The following is a 14,394-nucleotide window of genomic DNA, read 5'->3' as shown; positions in this document are numbered from 1 at the left end:
GTAATTGATGTAAGAATTCAACTCATCATATTAAATAGGGTTGGAATTTGGTTAGTGTTTTCCTTCCAAAATGAGACCTATGCCTGGAACTAAAGAATGGCCAAAATTTTGCAGAATTAACTACTATATTATATCAGGGTTCTCAGTGCTGGCTACACTTTGGAATTGCTGAAGACTTTTTAAAAATACCAGTGCTTAAGCCTAATCCCAGACCAATTAAATAGGATTCTTAAAAAAAAAGAACTCCTCAGTTGATGTGCACCAGGGCTGAGAACCAGTGCTATTAGACAGTGTACAATGGAATAGAAGCAAGTTTACAGCCTTACCTCATTTTCATTACATTCATTAATAACAGCCAGATTTGCAAATTACACTTGAGTAATCAATGTCTCAACTTGAAATTCTGACCAATAATTTCAGTCCTAGATGTAGAAATTTACCAAATGGTACCTAGCAGTTTCGTGAAATGATAAAATTTCTATTTATTCCCAAAGAATAGTTTATATACTGGGGCATTCTCTTCATTACCCATATTTGCAAAAGCTAAATATTCCATTCACTTTAACAGTAAATTCACAGTCTAAAAGTTAATTTAATCTAACTAATACTAAAACTTACTGAGGATGCATAACGATATTCTGAGAGCACAGTTGGAGAACATGTTTTCTTCAATTATTAAATAAAGGAAAGTGAGACTTCCCTGGTGGCGCAGTAGTTAAGAATCCGCCTGCCAATGCAGGGGACACCGGTTCGAGCCCTGGTCCGGGAAGATCTCACATGCCATGGAGCAACTAAGCCCGTGTGCCACAACTACTGAGCCTGCGCTCTAGACCCCGCGAGCCACAACTACTGAGCCCGCACGCACCACAACTACTGAAGCCCGTGCACCTAGAGCCCATGCTCCGCAACAAGAGAAGTGACCCCAGTGAGAAGCCCGCACACCGCAACGAAGAGTAGCCCCCCCCTCGCCACAACTAGAGAAACCCCGTGTGCAGCAAGGAAGACCCAATGCAGCCAAAAAATAAGTAAATAAAGCTATTAAATCTGGTCAAAAGTATGGATCTTTTAAAAAATAAAATAAAATAAAGGAAAGCTAACTCAGTGTTTCTGGTGAGAACTCTAAATTATATAGTCTCTGAATATATACATATATTAATGAGGATGTAGATTAAGCTGCTGTAATGTGGAAATCCCAAAATACAGCGGATTAAACAATATTGAAGTTTATTTCTCTCTCATGAAACAACCAAGAGGAGGGTACCTTTTGGTACAAGGAAACTATTTCTAAAGTTGCCAATTTCTAGCCAATGGGGAGAGAGGAGAGGAAAGGAAAGAGGCCAAGCACATCACTTCCGCTCACATGCTGTTGGCCAGAACTTAGCCACATGTGCGTGCCTAGTTGTACGGAAGTTTGGGAAACGGAGTCTCCATCTTGGCAGCCATGTGCCCGACTGAAAACCAAAGATTTTTATTACTAATACAAAGAAGAGGAAAAGGGATACTGGGGATAAATCTCAACTTCCGCAACATCTACATACAGTCCAGAATCTAAATATACTTGGAATGCAAAGGAACGATATGGTTGAAATTTTTACTTTGAGAAAATTTATTTTCATGATGTGTTCTATATCAACATTTAAGAAGTTTAAAATTTGTATTCATTTGATCAAAAAGATATTTTATGATAGACTATCTTCCTTTATACAAGCTTTAGCTATGATATGCAAGTGATGTATAGCAAGTGATGCGTGTAATATGACGCATGCTATACTCTCAACACTATTCCTCAGCACTGACTTGGGCTTTTCCAGAACACAATAGTTCCACAGAACAATGTTCAGACAGATCTTATATGATTGTCAGTGTTATTTCCTTTATTTAATTGAATAGATTCTGGCAGCTTAGGCATGGACTCCTTTGAGAATCTGATGAAAATCGTGGATCCTCTACTCAAGTATATCAACGATTTAGCAAATAATTTTAGGGGCATTAGAAACACCTTGCCCCATGAAGCCCAGTTTCAGAGTGTCTTGATTTCCCCCCTGTCTTCCACAGAAGCCTGGGAAAGTATAGATAAAATCACTAATCCCTCTCTCTGGGACCCACCAATGGAATTCCTGGAGCTCTGGCCCAAGGCGGACACCTAGCACAGGACCTGAAGCGTACTGATGCTAAATGATGTTAGTTCCCTGGTGTTTCAAAGCTCCTTTGCTCCCTGTAAGAACTCCTTGGTGTGCTGACATAGGTGAAAGTAAACAAATAAAATTATTGTTAATTAAAAAAAAAAAAAAAGAATTCCTTGGTGGTCCATGCATTCCCCTTGGTATTAGTGTTGCTTCTCCCATCTTCACCAACATGAATCACAACCAGAGCCTTGGTGGTTGACTTGATCATTCCCATGACATTAATGCCGCTCCTCCTTTTGGCATGGACACGGACCTTCTCCCCATCAGTGGGATGTTTCTCAATCTTTTTGCTCACCCAGCATCCGAAGCACCTTCTTACATATATTGCCTCTTTATACGTTTGGATGAGAGACAAAATTCACCTTGTGATGTTGAAACTGAAAACGCAAGATACTTTCTCTCTAGGGTCCCTTCTAACTATTGCATGGGCACTTAGTATAGGCTCTGACAGGTTTATGCATCTGCCACAAACTTTGAACTGAGAGCTAGTGATAGAACACAGCAGGGTCCGTGGAGAACGGTCTCTGGCAGCAGTGACAGCTGGGATCTGCAGTACCAGTGTTATTGTAATAGTACCGGTGTTATTGTAATAGTACCAGTATTACTGTAATAGTACCGGTGTTATTGTAATAGTACTGGTGTTATTGTAATTAATAGTACCGGTGTTACTGTAATAGTACCAGTGTTATTGTAACAGTACCAGTGTTACCGGCAGCATCCAGAGTCATTACCAGTGGGAACAGCAGTACAAGCCAGTGTCTTGTGCTTTGTAGTAGAATCGGTGGCTTCCAGGCTGAATGAGTTCTCCTGCATATTAAGCCATGTTTCCTAAAGCCTTCAGTATAAGCTTCCTCTTTTGGACACCAATATTCCTAGCTTCTCCAGCAGCACTATGATATTTCCTTGTACAAAATCTTCAGTAGAAATCTTCACTGTGACATAGATCTACATGGGAAACTTTGTGGGAAATAAGAATGAATTTCTCCACTGAAAGGGGCAGGTCTAGGAAAATAAGCCATTAGAAAATGACTGAGAGGCTCTTGGGTTCTTTCCATGCTGAGAGCAAGCAGAGAATATAGCATTTCCTTTACTTATATTTCAAGCAGATAAGGCCATAATCGTATACTCATGAATCTTATTCCACGGCTTGAAACTTTCAGTGGTTCATCATCAAACTGAAACGGAAGCAGGTTCTGTCATTTTTTGGATTTTAAACTAGAATAATTAACTTAGCTTTTCTGTGTTTCATTTGCTCTTCTTTATTTTTTATATATTTTTAAAGGGGTAAAGAGTTTGTAATATCCATGAAAGATGTTTGTGATATGTATGATATATAATACATGAAAACCTGGTGCCAGAAAGGCACTCCGTAAAAATGAAGTTTATTCTCCTTAATCTGGCATTCAGAGGCCTTCACTTTAGATTGTGATCTGCCTTTCCAATCTCTTATCTTATCACTTCCCTTCCCTCTTCCTCTCTTCCAAATGCTTTGGTGACACCAGATTTTAAAAATCATACCTTAATGTGCCATAAACAATTCCATATATCTACTCCTCTGTTCTCTCTGCTTGGAATGTGCTTCTCCCTTGTTTTCTTTTTCCACTCTCCAAGGTCCACCTATGTTGTCCAGTACTTCCTCTACTTAGCTGTTAAGTTAGCCAGTGTTCCGAGGTTATATGACCTAAGTTCATGAGTCTGAATCATTAGGCTTTTTGGTTGCAAGGAACAAAGATGTCAGAAAGGTGGGTGTATTGTAAGGACACAGGTGGCACTTAAGAGGAAAGAATGTCACAGGGATCTAAGAAAGCCTGAGAGGCAATAAGAGAGTCAGGATCCAAGCATGAGAGGAAGAGGATTACGATTTACCCCCCAGCATCAGGAGTTCAATAATCTTCAGTTTTGTGCTCCACCATTAATGGACTTAAGCTTTCTCCTTATTCCTGCTTCTCTGTATTTTCCCATCTGTTTTTGTTCAGACCACTTTCTGACATCTCTCTCCCTAAATATCCAAATTTACAGAGAGGGAAAATCAGATTAGACCCCAAGCCACCATCGTTGTTGTTCAGGCAGAGCCTTTGTGCCACGCCTCCTCTGAGGCTGCTGGTCGACTTCCCTTGGCTTGGGTGCTCGTCCCACACCATCACCTGTGGTGAGGCGGGGCATCTGAGCGGCTAGAACCTGGTCACCTATGTCTCAAGCAACCAGGAGGTCTGTGCATGGGCAGTTCTCCTCAGAAGACACTGTGGGTTGGTAGGAATCTGTAGGTTAATAAAGCCAGGTAAGTAACCCAGAGAGTCAGAGAACCCAAATGTAGGTGTGCAGATGGGCTACTTCAGAACCTCCTGGGATCCTTTTTAAAATGCAGAACTTGGGGTTTCACTCCAGATCTACTGAATTAAAATCTGAAGGGAGAGGATTAGAGAACTATATATATTTTATCTCCGCAAGAGATCATAGCTTTGACGTTATGAGGGAACAGCGCTATGTGAAGGATGGGAAGGGTCAGGCTGAAGGTTAGGAAATCTTCTTGATTCTCTGAATGAATTTGTAGGGGAATTTTGATGTGCTCTAGTAGCAGTGTGTGTGAAAACACATTTGAAAAGTGGAAGTGCTGAGGTGAGGTAGTTTCCTTCAAAGAAATACAGTGTAAGGAATGTGTATCCCTGTAGTTTCCAGAGTTTACACTTATGACTCAGAGACACCAGCAAGAACTAATGTTAAACCCAAACACCATGAACTTTTGGCATGGCCTTATATAAAAGCTGAGAGCTTGCTTCCTTTTTTTAACCTTATCTATAACAGGTATATTTAGTGAAATATCATAAGCAGCATGTAAAGTAACTTTATCAAAATGCTGCCAGAAGTATAAATAAAATCAAATTTTCAGGAAATAATTTAAGAAAATCTTTTGTTTTAATGGGAGAAAGCTAATAGACTATTTTGCAATGTTTTAAAGGAAGAGTCATTTCATATAAATATATCCTAAAAATTGACATCCCTATAAAAAATAAGCACATACTTCTTCTGGATATTATTATCTTTATTACAAAACAAATATTTTATGTTGAGGTAACATTTCAAAGGGTATTCGGCAAAAATCAATTGAATTCTATACACACAATTTTGCTACGTGCAACACAGGCAGAGGACTCTGAGAACAGGTTTTCTAACATTGCACATAGACTGATCTTAGAAAAAATTAAGCTGAAAATTGTCTATTTAAAGAGGAATTTTCTTGTTCCACGCTCCCCAACCCATTCCTCCACATCACCAGTGGTCAGGGAGGTGATTCTCACTGGAGTTCCACAAAAAACATTGAAAAGGATCAATTAATTGAAAAAATAAGTTTTACTTATCCAAAACACCTCACTGTGCCATAATTTGAAAGTGTTTTCACAAACTAAATATTCATACAGGATTTTCTATTGCTTATACCAAGAATAAATAGAATTGTCTTGTCTTAAATGGAGAAATCCTATGCAATGCTCCAACTCCAGTGTCTTTTCTGCTGTGAAGCCTTCTCTGATTCTCTAAGGCAAAGTTGGTCCCCGCTCTGTGCTCCCATATGTTCGGTTCATACCTGTGTTATAGGACTCACCCCACTGGATAGTAGTAATTCTTGCTTCCGTCATATGTATCCCTCTTTAGCTTTATTTATCCCTCCAGAAGCTCGTCAGGAGCAAGAAACAAGTCTGAAGCTTCTTTATATCCCCAGCACCTAGCACAGTGCCTGGTACCTCACGGAATCTCAATAACTGTGTGTTAGGTTAATGAGTTAGGAACTATTTCAGCTGTGAAGCTATAATGCACATCTTTCCTTGCTTCGGGTCTCACTGAGGGTATTCTAGTGAAATTCCCCCTTATTGAAACCTCTATGGTTTGGTGACATCCTAGAAAGAAGTATAATGTCCAGTATTTCCTTTCATAAAGGAATGGTCTCTGGTTATTCTTCTGATACAAACATCAATAAATTACAGTTATAATGATCTCCCTAGTCTCCAGCCCCCAAGACACCTGTGTGAGAGAGGCACCGAGGAGCGCCCGCGCTAATAGCCGTCTTGGCAGTCATTGTCATCTTGATCCCCGATGGGTTTGTTGTGATAAGCATCGACTGTTAATCTTCTGCTTTCCATCTCAGTGTTTTTGGACTGGATTTCTTCCTCGCTGCTTGATGTGCTCTCGGTTGAGCTGCTCTCTTCTTTTGATTTGCTGCTGTCCTGAGAATCGCTGCCCTGCTCTTCCTCAGACGGGCTGTCCTGGCTTTCCTGGCTCTGGCTCTCTGTTGAGGTGCTGGGAGACCAGGGGCCCTCCTGGCTGGAACTGTTCTCCTCTTCAGTGGACTCCGGGCTTTCCTCCGAGGATCTGGTGCTCTCACTGGATTCGCTGTCAGTTTGCTCCTCTCTGGATTTGCTCTCTGAACTGGAGGGTTTATCCAAGCTGTCCTCTTCACTGGAGTCACTAGCTTCCTGTTCTTTTGAGTGACTGGTAACGTTATTGGGGTTGTCACCCCTGGACTCACTCACTACCTCTTCCTGAGATTCACTGCTGTTTTCTTGAGAAGGCAGGTCAACCTCTTGACTAGACTCACTGCTGGGGTCTTGGCCATGCTGACTGTCTTCCGGGGACCGATTCTCCTTGCTCTCCTGTTGAGAGCCGCTCTTGCTGTGTTCCCTGGACTGGCTGAGACCAGCCTCTTTGGAGCCGGGGTGTTCTGTGGAATCACTCTTGCTTTCTTCCATTGTGTTGCTACCATCAGGCTCACCTCTGCCATCTTCCTCGGAGATGCGAGACGATCTGAAGAATTTCCTACTGGGATACCTCACTGATGGGCCTTCACCAGAATCCTGAGTGCTTGCTTGCTCCTTTTTGTTCCCTCTCGAATCTTTTGACTTGAGGCTGGCACTGCTTATTCTGGAATTGCTTCTCTCACTCCTGAAGGTGTCCGGGCCATCACCCTGCATTCCTTCATCGTCAAACTCAGAGCCATCCCCGTGGCTACTAACCCCCTCACTGTCGCCTCCCACCCAGAGCTCTTCACTCTCGCTGTCTGGAGTGGAGTCGCCTCCCTCAGGCCTGCTGGGCCCCTCGTCCTCACTGCCGAAGTCCCTGCTCTCACTGGTGGTGTCTTGGGCGCTGTCTTCCCCCTGTGGGACACTCTCCTCCGTGGATCGTGTGGTGTCAGAGGACTCCTCATCACTTCCGAGTCGGGAGTTCCCTCCTCGCCTCTCTTCAGGTCCTGGGCCATTGTCATCATCAGCCAAGGTGTCATCTCCACTCTCGTCTTCATCGTCATCTTTATCATCTCCTTCTTTCCCTCCACTCCTAGAAAGGCCACCAGCTGGTCTATGAACGTATTGCTGATGATCAAGGCCCAGGCCCTCCTCTGATTCAGTGCTGTCGCTGGAGTCTTCATTTACCTGGAGTTTGGGGTTAACAGACATGGTTAGTACCCCAGGAGCTGCTCTCAAGGGTGCTATTTAATGCCCATCTAGGCTCTTTTTGCTTTCTTCTTCCTATGTCCCTCATCAAAGCCATGTTCAATTTTATGGCTCAATAATGTTTCAACCAGGGGTTAAAAAGGAAGGAAGAACAGTTGAAAGTCAAGTCATTCCATTTTACACAGGCACAGTTCACTTAATGCTGCAAAAATTTTCTCAAAAATTTTATAGAAATCACATTTATGGAACTCAATATTTAAGTGGGAGTCCTTAAAGGATACTTTTGGAGAATTTTTTGTAAATTAAAGAATTGGTTTATAATACTCACTCATCAAGTTGTTTGGTTTAAAACAGAGTTTTTTTTAAAATACTGGGTGATTTTTAAAACGACTCAAATTTTTTTTTCTAATCAACTCTGGGGGGAAAAAATGTATTAGGGCAGGCGGATGAAACCTTTCGCTAAAATGAAAGTATAATATTGTAGTAAGGTATAAATCTCACCAAAACCATGCTTAGACCTCATTTGCACAGGCAGAGAGCTGCCTGTAGAAGGCTTAGCTGAAAGCCTGTAACTAGTGTGACCACCAAGGCGGCTTAGTTCTAAGTGTGAGCTCAGAGAGGTGATTCCCCAGAAGTAAAACAATTGGATGCTCTACTCAGATAAGGAGGGATAGTGAATCTTCCTTCATTACGCTCTGGAAAAATCTGCTCTCTCTACCATATCCTATGACAGAACATTCTTGCCAACTTTTTTTTTTTTTTCCCCCACATGTCCCTACTCATCAATGTCTGAGTTTCCAGTCAGGACTACAGGGTGATGACACCTTTTCCCATCACTAGCGTTTACACTGATCCATTGGAACTGAGCATCTATTTAGTTTTCCTAACCTCGATAGGCACATACTGCACCCCTCCCAAGGTGCTGTCATCATCTGAGAGCCCAGAGAACACTGAGGCAATAAATCACAACGTCCCCAGAAAAGAGCATTTCCCCAATTCTACGCTTATAAATCTGTAAAATGTTCCTCTGACAATCTTTAGTAAATAGTGGTAAAAAGCCTAAATTCATTTTCCAACTCTGATTGAGTATAGAATGCAACATGGGTCAAAGTTTCAGGGAGAAACCTGGTTCCTAGAATGTCTGGAGCCCCTCGGGGTTGAGGTTGGTCAAAATGATAGGACAGATAAGAAAGCAGTGACACTGTCTTAGAAAAATGAAAAGAATAAGGAGGAGGAGGAGGAGGAGGGGGAGGAGGAGAGGGGGGAAGGGAGAGGGAAGATGGGGAAGGGAAAGAGGATAAGAAGAGGAAGCTGCCAAGTTTTCTATTAAAGTGATACAAGCTAAGTCAGCTTTCCCCTCTCCCAGGGCCACAGATGAGACGATTTTAAAGATGTCTTTACTAAAGCGTGAAATCACTTTCACACTCTTACCATCATCTCAGGCCATTTGGAAAGTAGTAAATCCAAACCACAAGCGATTGATGTGTGTTCTATTTTTTTCTTTATTCAGGAATTACAAACATGAAGCAGCTGTCTCCTTAAAGGTTCCTCAGGCCTCTCCTATTCTCTCCTCCAACAGGATTCTGGGCACAGAGGTGGTCTCCAGGCCCAGCAGGCATCTCACGTTAACCAGAACTCTTTGCTGGATCTGAACTGCTCCAATTGTAAAACCAACATTTGAGATTTATGAGTGAGCTATTCCTTGTCTTACAGAGTCTATGACCGTGTGTGTGTGTGTGTGTGTGTGTGTTCTCTTTAACTAGAGGGACATTTAGGGCCACAGTGTCTATCATCTGGCCCCAGTGATAAATATGGAATGAAGAGCATGTCTACCTCTGAATTCTCCCACTCATTTTTCCCTTCCTATTTTACGGGACAATTTAGCCAGCATAACCAAAGGTTAGAAAATATTATATTTAGAATGGTCACTAGGTAATTTAATCTAACATCATTTCCTTTGATTCCTAAGTAGCCTGGAAAGTTAAGAAAGGTTTGTTTAATTACCTGTTCCTCTGAGCTAACTTTATTTTCTTCTGATGACTCACTTCTCTTCTAAAAAGAAAAAAAAAACGTTTATTTTTCATGTTCATAATTCCTGAATAAAGAAAAAAATAGGACACCCATCAATCACTTGTGGTTTGGATTTACTACTTTCCAAATAGCCTGAGATGATGATAAGAGTGTGAAAGTGATTTCATGAGACGTTTATGATAAAAAATCAGTGATATAGTTACCAAAGGTGGTGTTGGTGTCTGAGCCAAATGACCCTGTAAAGAAGGAAGGAAGACAAGTTACTCTTTCACAGATGGATCATATCATTGCAAACATTTAGGATAATATTAGGGTTTTTTTTTAGTATATTGATATATATTTTGTATTCACATGAATATTAATGCTATTTTATAATGCAATGGCTAAAAAATGAATGTCAGATGACCAGTGGCCTGAAAAGACCTTGTGATATAAAAAACCTGGAAGATTTTTGTATTTCCAATACTTAGACAAAAATACAATTTCTTTGAAGAAAAATATACAGCCTAGAGGAAATGTAAGAGAGGAAAAACAGCCCTGGAACTCACAAACCCAGATTTAAGTCTCAGCTCCTTGGCTTAGGTTTTAGCCCTGAAAACTGTCTTGATGCTAGCACTGAAATTCATGTGTTCCAGGAAACATCTAGCCTCAGGTAAACTGCGATGGTTGGTCACTCTATGTGAATTTGCACAATTCACTTCACCTATCTGATGTCAGTTTCTTATTCGTAAATTAAGAATATTAGCAACCACTGTGCTTATTACACATGGTTGCTGTGAGGATGAAATTGGCTAATGCCTATGGAAGCATCTTGAAAAGTATTCAGTATGATATAAGCTGAAGAAGTGATCCATTTAGAGAACATCTACTTTATAAAATTCAATAGCGGACAAAACTGAATTGAAAAAGCCATTAAACCTTTCTTGAGTCACATAAGATCACCAAAATAACAAATGCTAAATCTGAAACTTAGTCATAGTTCTGATTTATTTCACTTTCTTTAATCTGATGAGAACTCTAAGAACGCCTGTACCACCTCTGGTGCCCTCTCCCCATCTACTCTCCCCCTCCCCTTGAACATGACGAAATCCCAAATCCCATGTGGCTCAAAGCCACTGAGCAATGGGTATGAAGACCCAAGGTGCAGAGTAGAGCAGAGGGTAGCTGCTGTCAGCATGTCTTCAACAAGCCTCTCAGCGATGCTGGGCCGGGATAGCTCCTAGAGGAAGGGCCTGTCATCACTTAAAGTCTTTGCCCTGTGACACTGCAGCAAGCACCATGGCAGACTCTACCCCAGTCACTTAGCATCTGGAATTAGGAATGGGAGGGAGCAAGACATTGGTATTTTTCTCATGCCAAGGCTAGACTTGAGAACACAGTGTGTTTGGGGTACTCAGGCTGAATGAAAGAAGGGATCCACCGCAGCTGCTTTTAAATAAACCAGCCTAAGGACGTTCCTGATGAAAGTTCATGTAAGAAATCCTGCAATATCTATTCCAGCCTCAAGCAGGGGCAGGACCCCATCTCAGGCCTCTGACATTATCTGGCCATCACTAATAGCATTGTGCCCTAGCTGTGTCATACGTAAATGCCAGCAGGAAACAAGGTAATGAAAAAACATTCTGATTTAGGTTGAGATTTTAAGCCTTACTCCTAGAGTCAGCCCTTTATCTTCATGGGTTCCACATCCATGGATTCAGCCAAACTCAGATCAAAAATATTTTTAAGAAAAGAAAGAAAGAAAGAAAGAAAGAAAGAAACCTCCAGAAGTTTCCAAAAGGCAAAACTTGTATTTGCTGCACTCCAGCAAATATTTACATGGCATTTACATTGTATTAGGTATTATAAGTAATCTAGAGATAATTTAAAGTACACATGAGGATGTATGCAGGTTACATGCAAATACTACATCATTTTATATAAGGGCCTTGAGCATCCATGGATCTTGGTATCCGAGGGGGTCCTGGAACTAATGCCCTGCGGATACAGAGTGACAATTATAGTTCCAGTCTTGAAAAGCTACTGACTTCCTAGACCTGACCCCTTCCCAAGAGGGATGTAACACCCCAGTAAAGAAAATGAATTCTGCAGTCAGAGCGACCTGGGTTCAAAGTCTGGCTCTAACGCTAATTAACCACATAACCTAGACAGACTAGGTTACTCTCTGTGTCTCAACACAGAAAATACAACACCTAATTCACTAGGGGTACTGTGAAGATTGAGAAAGTTAATACATGCAAAACACACAGAACCGTGTCTGGCAGTGGTTGTTGAGCTATTGAGAGTTAATAAAGATTGGGTTATTCAGAGCCAACACTCAATAAACATTAGCTATCATTCCGAAGACTCTAGCATTCTCTCATTCTTCCTTCTCTTCTCACCTTCCGGGACTTGATCTCCTAACCTCCTGCCTACCAGACATCTGATAAAACAGATTTCTAGTCCTAACCCTTCAAGGACAATCTTTGTTCACTGTCATCCATCCCCTTGCACTACTATACAGACCAACCACAAAAATAAAGCTAAAGGAAAAAGATGTTTCCTCACCAAATTATACTATTAAGTTGGAGTTGAAGCATTATATGGACTACATCTTCTTATAAGAACTAGAAATTATAGTCCTTACTCCCTATATCTTAGGTTATTAATGTGTTCATTAAGTCATTAGTAGTTTCAACATTTGCAATGAAGCCATCTTGGTTATACTAATAACATATTAAAATAAAAATATTTCAAAAAAACTTTTCTACTCACCTTCCATTCTTCAGAACTCTTAGATTCAGTATTTTGATCCCTGGCAACCTAGAAAATTCAGCACAGGTGGTTGGCCCACAGAAATTTCCAAAGCAGCAGCTATTAACACTTCACATACTTGGGAGCGGTATTAGTCAAATTTTAGCATGCATCAGAATCACCTGGAGGCCTTGTTAAGACACAGATTGCTGTGCCCTATCCCTGGAGAGTCTGGTTTAGTAGGTGTGATGGGGGACCAAAGAACTTACATTTCTAACAAGGTCTTAGTTGGTGCTGATACTACTGGTCTGGGGAATGAGGCTTTGAGAACCACTGCTCATGAGGAAGAAACAAGAGCAGCCTAACTATATGAACAGCAACTGAACAGAACAAGGAATTATTCGGATGATATTTTATAGAAAAGAGCTTCCTAAGAAGCTACATTTTCATCTGACTGGAACATACACAGCCACTTTGGCTTATAGCCAATGCAATTTGTGCAGTTTTAGGTATAAACAGTTTTTTTTTCATGCATCCCTACCCTGATACTTACTGGGAGAGCACAGGACAATCCCCACAAGAACATAAGCAGGATGCTGGTCTTCATTGCTGGGTATGTCACCTCTACCTGTGATGAAAGACAGAAGATGCTTTTCTCCACCCTCAAGAAATATAGAAGCTTCAACTTTTTAACACCTTCTTTCTATTAAAAAAAATAAACTCATCCAAATGTCCATCAACTGAAGAATGGATAAACATAATGCACTATATCCATACAGTGGAGTATTATTCAGCCATAAAAAGGAATGGAGTACTGATACACACTACAAAGTAGAGGAACCTTGCAAACATTATACTGAATGAAAGAAGCCAGACACAAAAGACCACATATTGCATGATTCCATTCATATGAAAAACCCACAATAGGCAAATCTATAGAGACAGAAAGTAAGTGTTTGCCCAGGGCTGGAGGATATGAGCTGATGGGGTGACAACTAAGGGGTGAATTTTGAACATAATGAAAATGTTCTAAAGCTGACTTTGGTGAAGGTGGAATAACTCTTGTGAATATATGAAAAACCATTGAACGGTATACTTCAAATGGGTGAGGTATATGATGTGTGAATTATATCTCAATAAAGCTGTCTTTAAAAAACCTCACTCCTAAGAGCTAAATTGAAAACTTTTCAATGAGGAGCTCTGTAAACACTTCTTCACTAACACATAAACTATGACAAATGGAGGAAAAGTTAAGAAAAAGCAATAGAGAAATTTCTGACCATTCACTTTTTTTCTTTTTAACATCTTTATTGGAGTATAATTGCATTACAATGGTGTGTTAGTTTCTGCTGTATCATAAAGTGAATCAGCTATACATATACATATATCCCCATATCCCCTCCCTCTTGTGTCTCCCTCCCATCCTCTCTATCCCACTCCTCTAGGTGGTCACAAAGCACCGAGCTGATCTCCCTGTGCTATGCGGCTGCTTCCCACTAGCTATCTAATGTGGCAGAACAGACTGGCAAATATCTTCCGACCAAAAAACTACATTTATTGATACCATTGATACCATTGATACCATTGATAGGTGGTGGGCATTTGTCTTCACACACACATGGCTCCTCATTCACGTTTATAACCACATAATAACGTCTAGACAAAATAGCTTGGTTTTGCATTGTTTTCTTCATCTTCAAGAGATGCATTATGGCAGGCTTCATATTACAGCTCCAGAAAGCATTTAATATCCTCTGTGCTACTTTTAGTCATACATTATACATGATTATGCTAAATTTTTAAAGTGTCATTCACAATACTGAAGGATTCAGGGAAGATTAGAGGTTTGGGATACACTTGTGAATCACACTGAGAGAAACTTGCCAAATCAAACTGTATTTTCCTGGAGGGTGGCTTCATTTCACACTTCAAGAACTGGTGGTTTGGAAAACAGTTTGTTCTATATCTAAAAATAGACGTCCTATATGCTAATGTAAAAAGTTATT

At 40.8% G+C, this 14,394-nt stretch overlaps 1 protein-coding gene across 3 annotated transcripts in view; it reads right to left on the bottom strand.

Moving 5' to 3' along the window:
• Positions 1 to 5,216: 5,216 nt before the first annotated feature.
• The window catches only part of DMP1 (dentin matrix acidic phosphoprotein 1), a 28,795-nt gene continuing 19,617 nt past the window's right edge, over positions 5,217 to 14,394 (bottom strand). For 2 of the 3 annotated variants that reach the window (XM_059923885.1, XM_059923886.1), the window contains exons 2-6: positions 12,942 to 13,016; positions 12,410 to 12,457; positions 9,859 to 9,891; positions 9,629 to 9,676; positions 5,217 to 7,603 (exon numbers count right to left, since the gene is read on the bottom strand). In XM_059923885.1, the coding sequence (XP_059779868.1) occupies positions 6,233 to 7,603; positions 9,629 to 9,676; positions 9,859 to 9,891; positions 12,410 to 12,457; positions 12,942 to 12,995 (1,554 nt within the window). In that variant the 5' untranslated portion in view covers positions 12,996 to 13,016 and the 3' untranslated portion in view covers positions 5,217 to 6,232. Of the gene's footprint in view, positions 7,604 to 9,628; positions 9,677 to 9,858; positions 9,892 to 12,409; positions 12,458 to 12,941; positions 13,072 to 14,394 lie in introns of those variants that run through there. The other variant, XM_059923887.1, reaches the window with a different exon arrangement.

This window comes from Balaenoptera ricei, chromosome 5, assembly GCF_028023285.1.
Source record: "Balaenoptera ricei isolate mBalRic1 chromosome 5, mBalRic1.hap2, whole genome shotgun sequence".
NCBI classification, from domain to species: Eukaryota; Metazoa; Chordata; class Mammalia; order Artiodactyla; family Balaenopteridae; genus Balaenoptera; species Balaenoptera ricei.
Note: the sequence above shows the minus strand (reverse complement) of the source record. Positions and strands in the feature narration are given on the sequence as shown.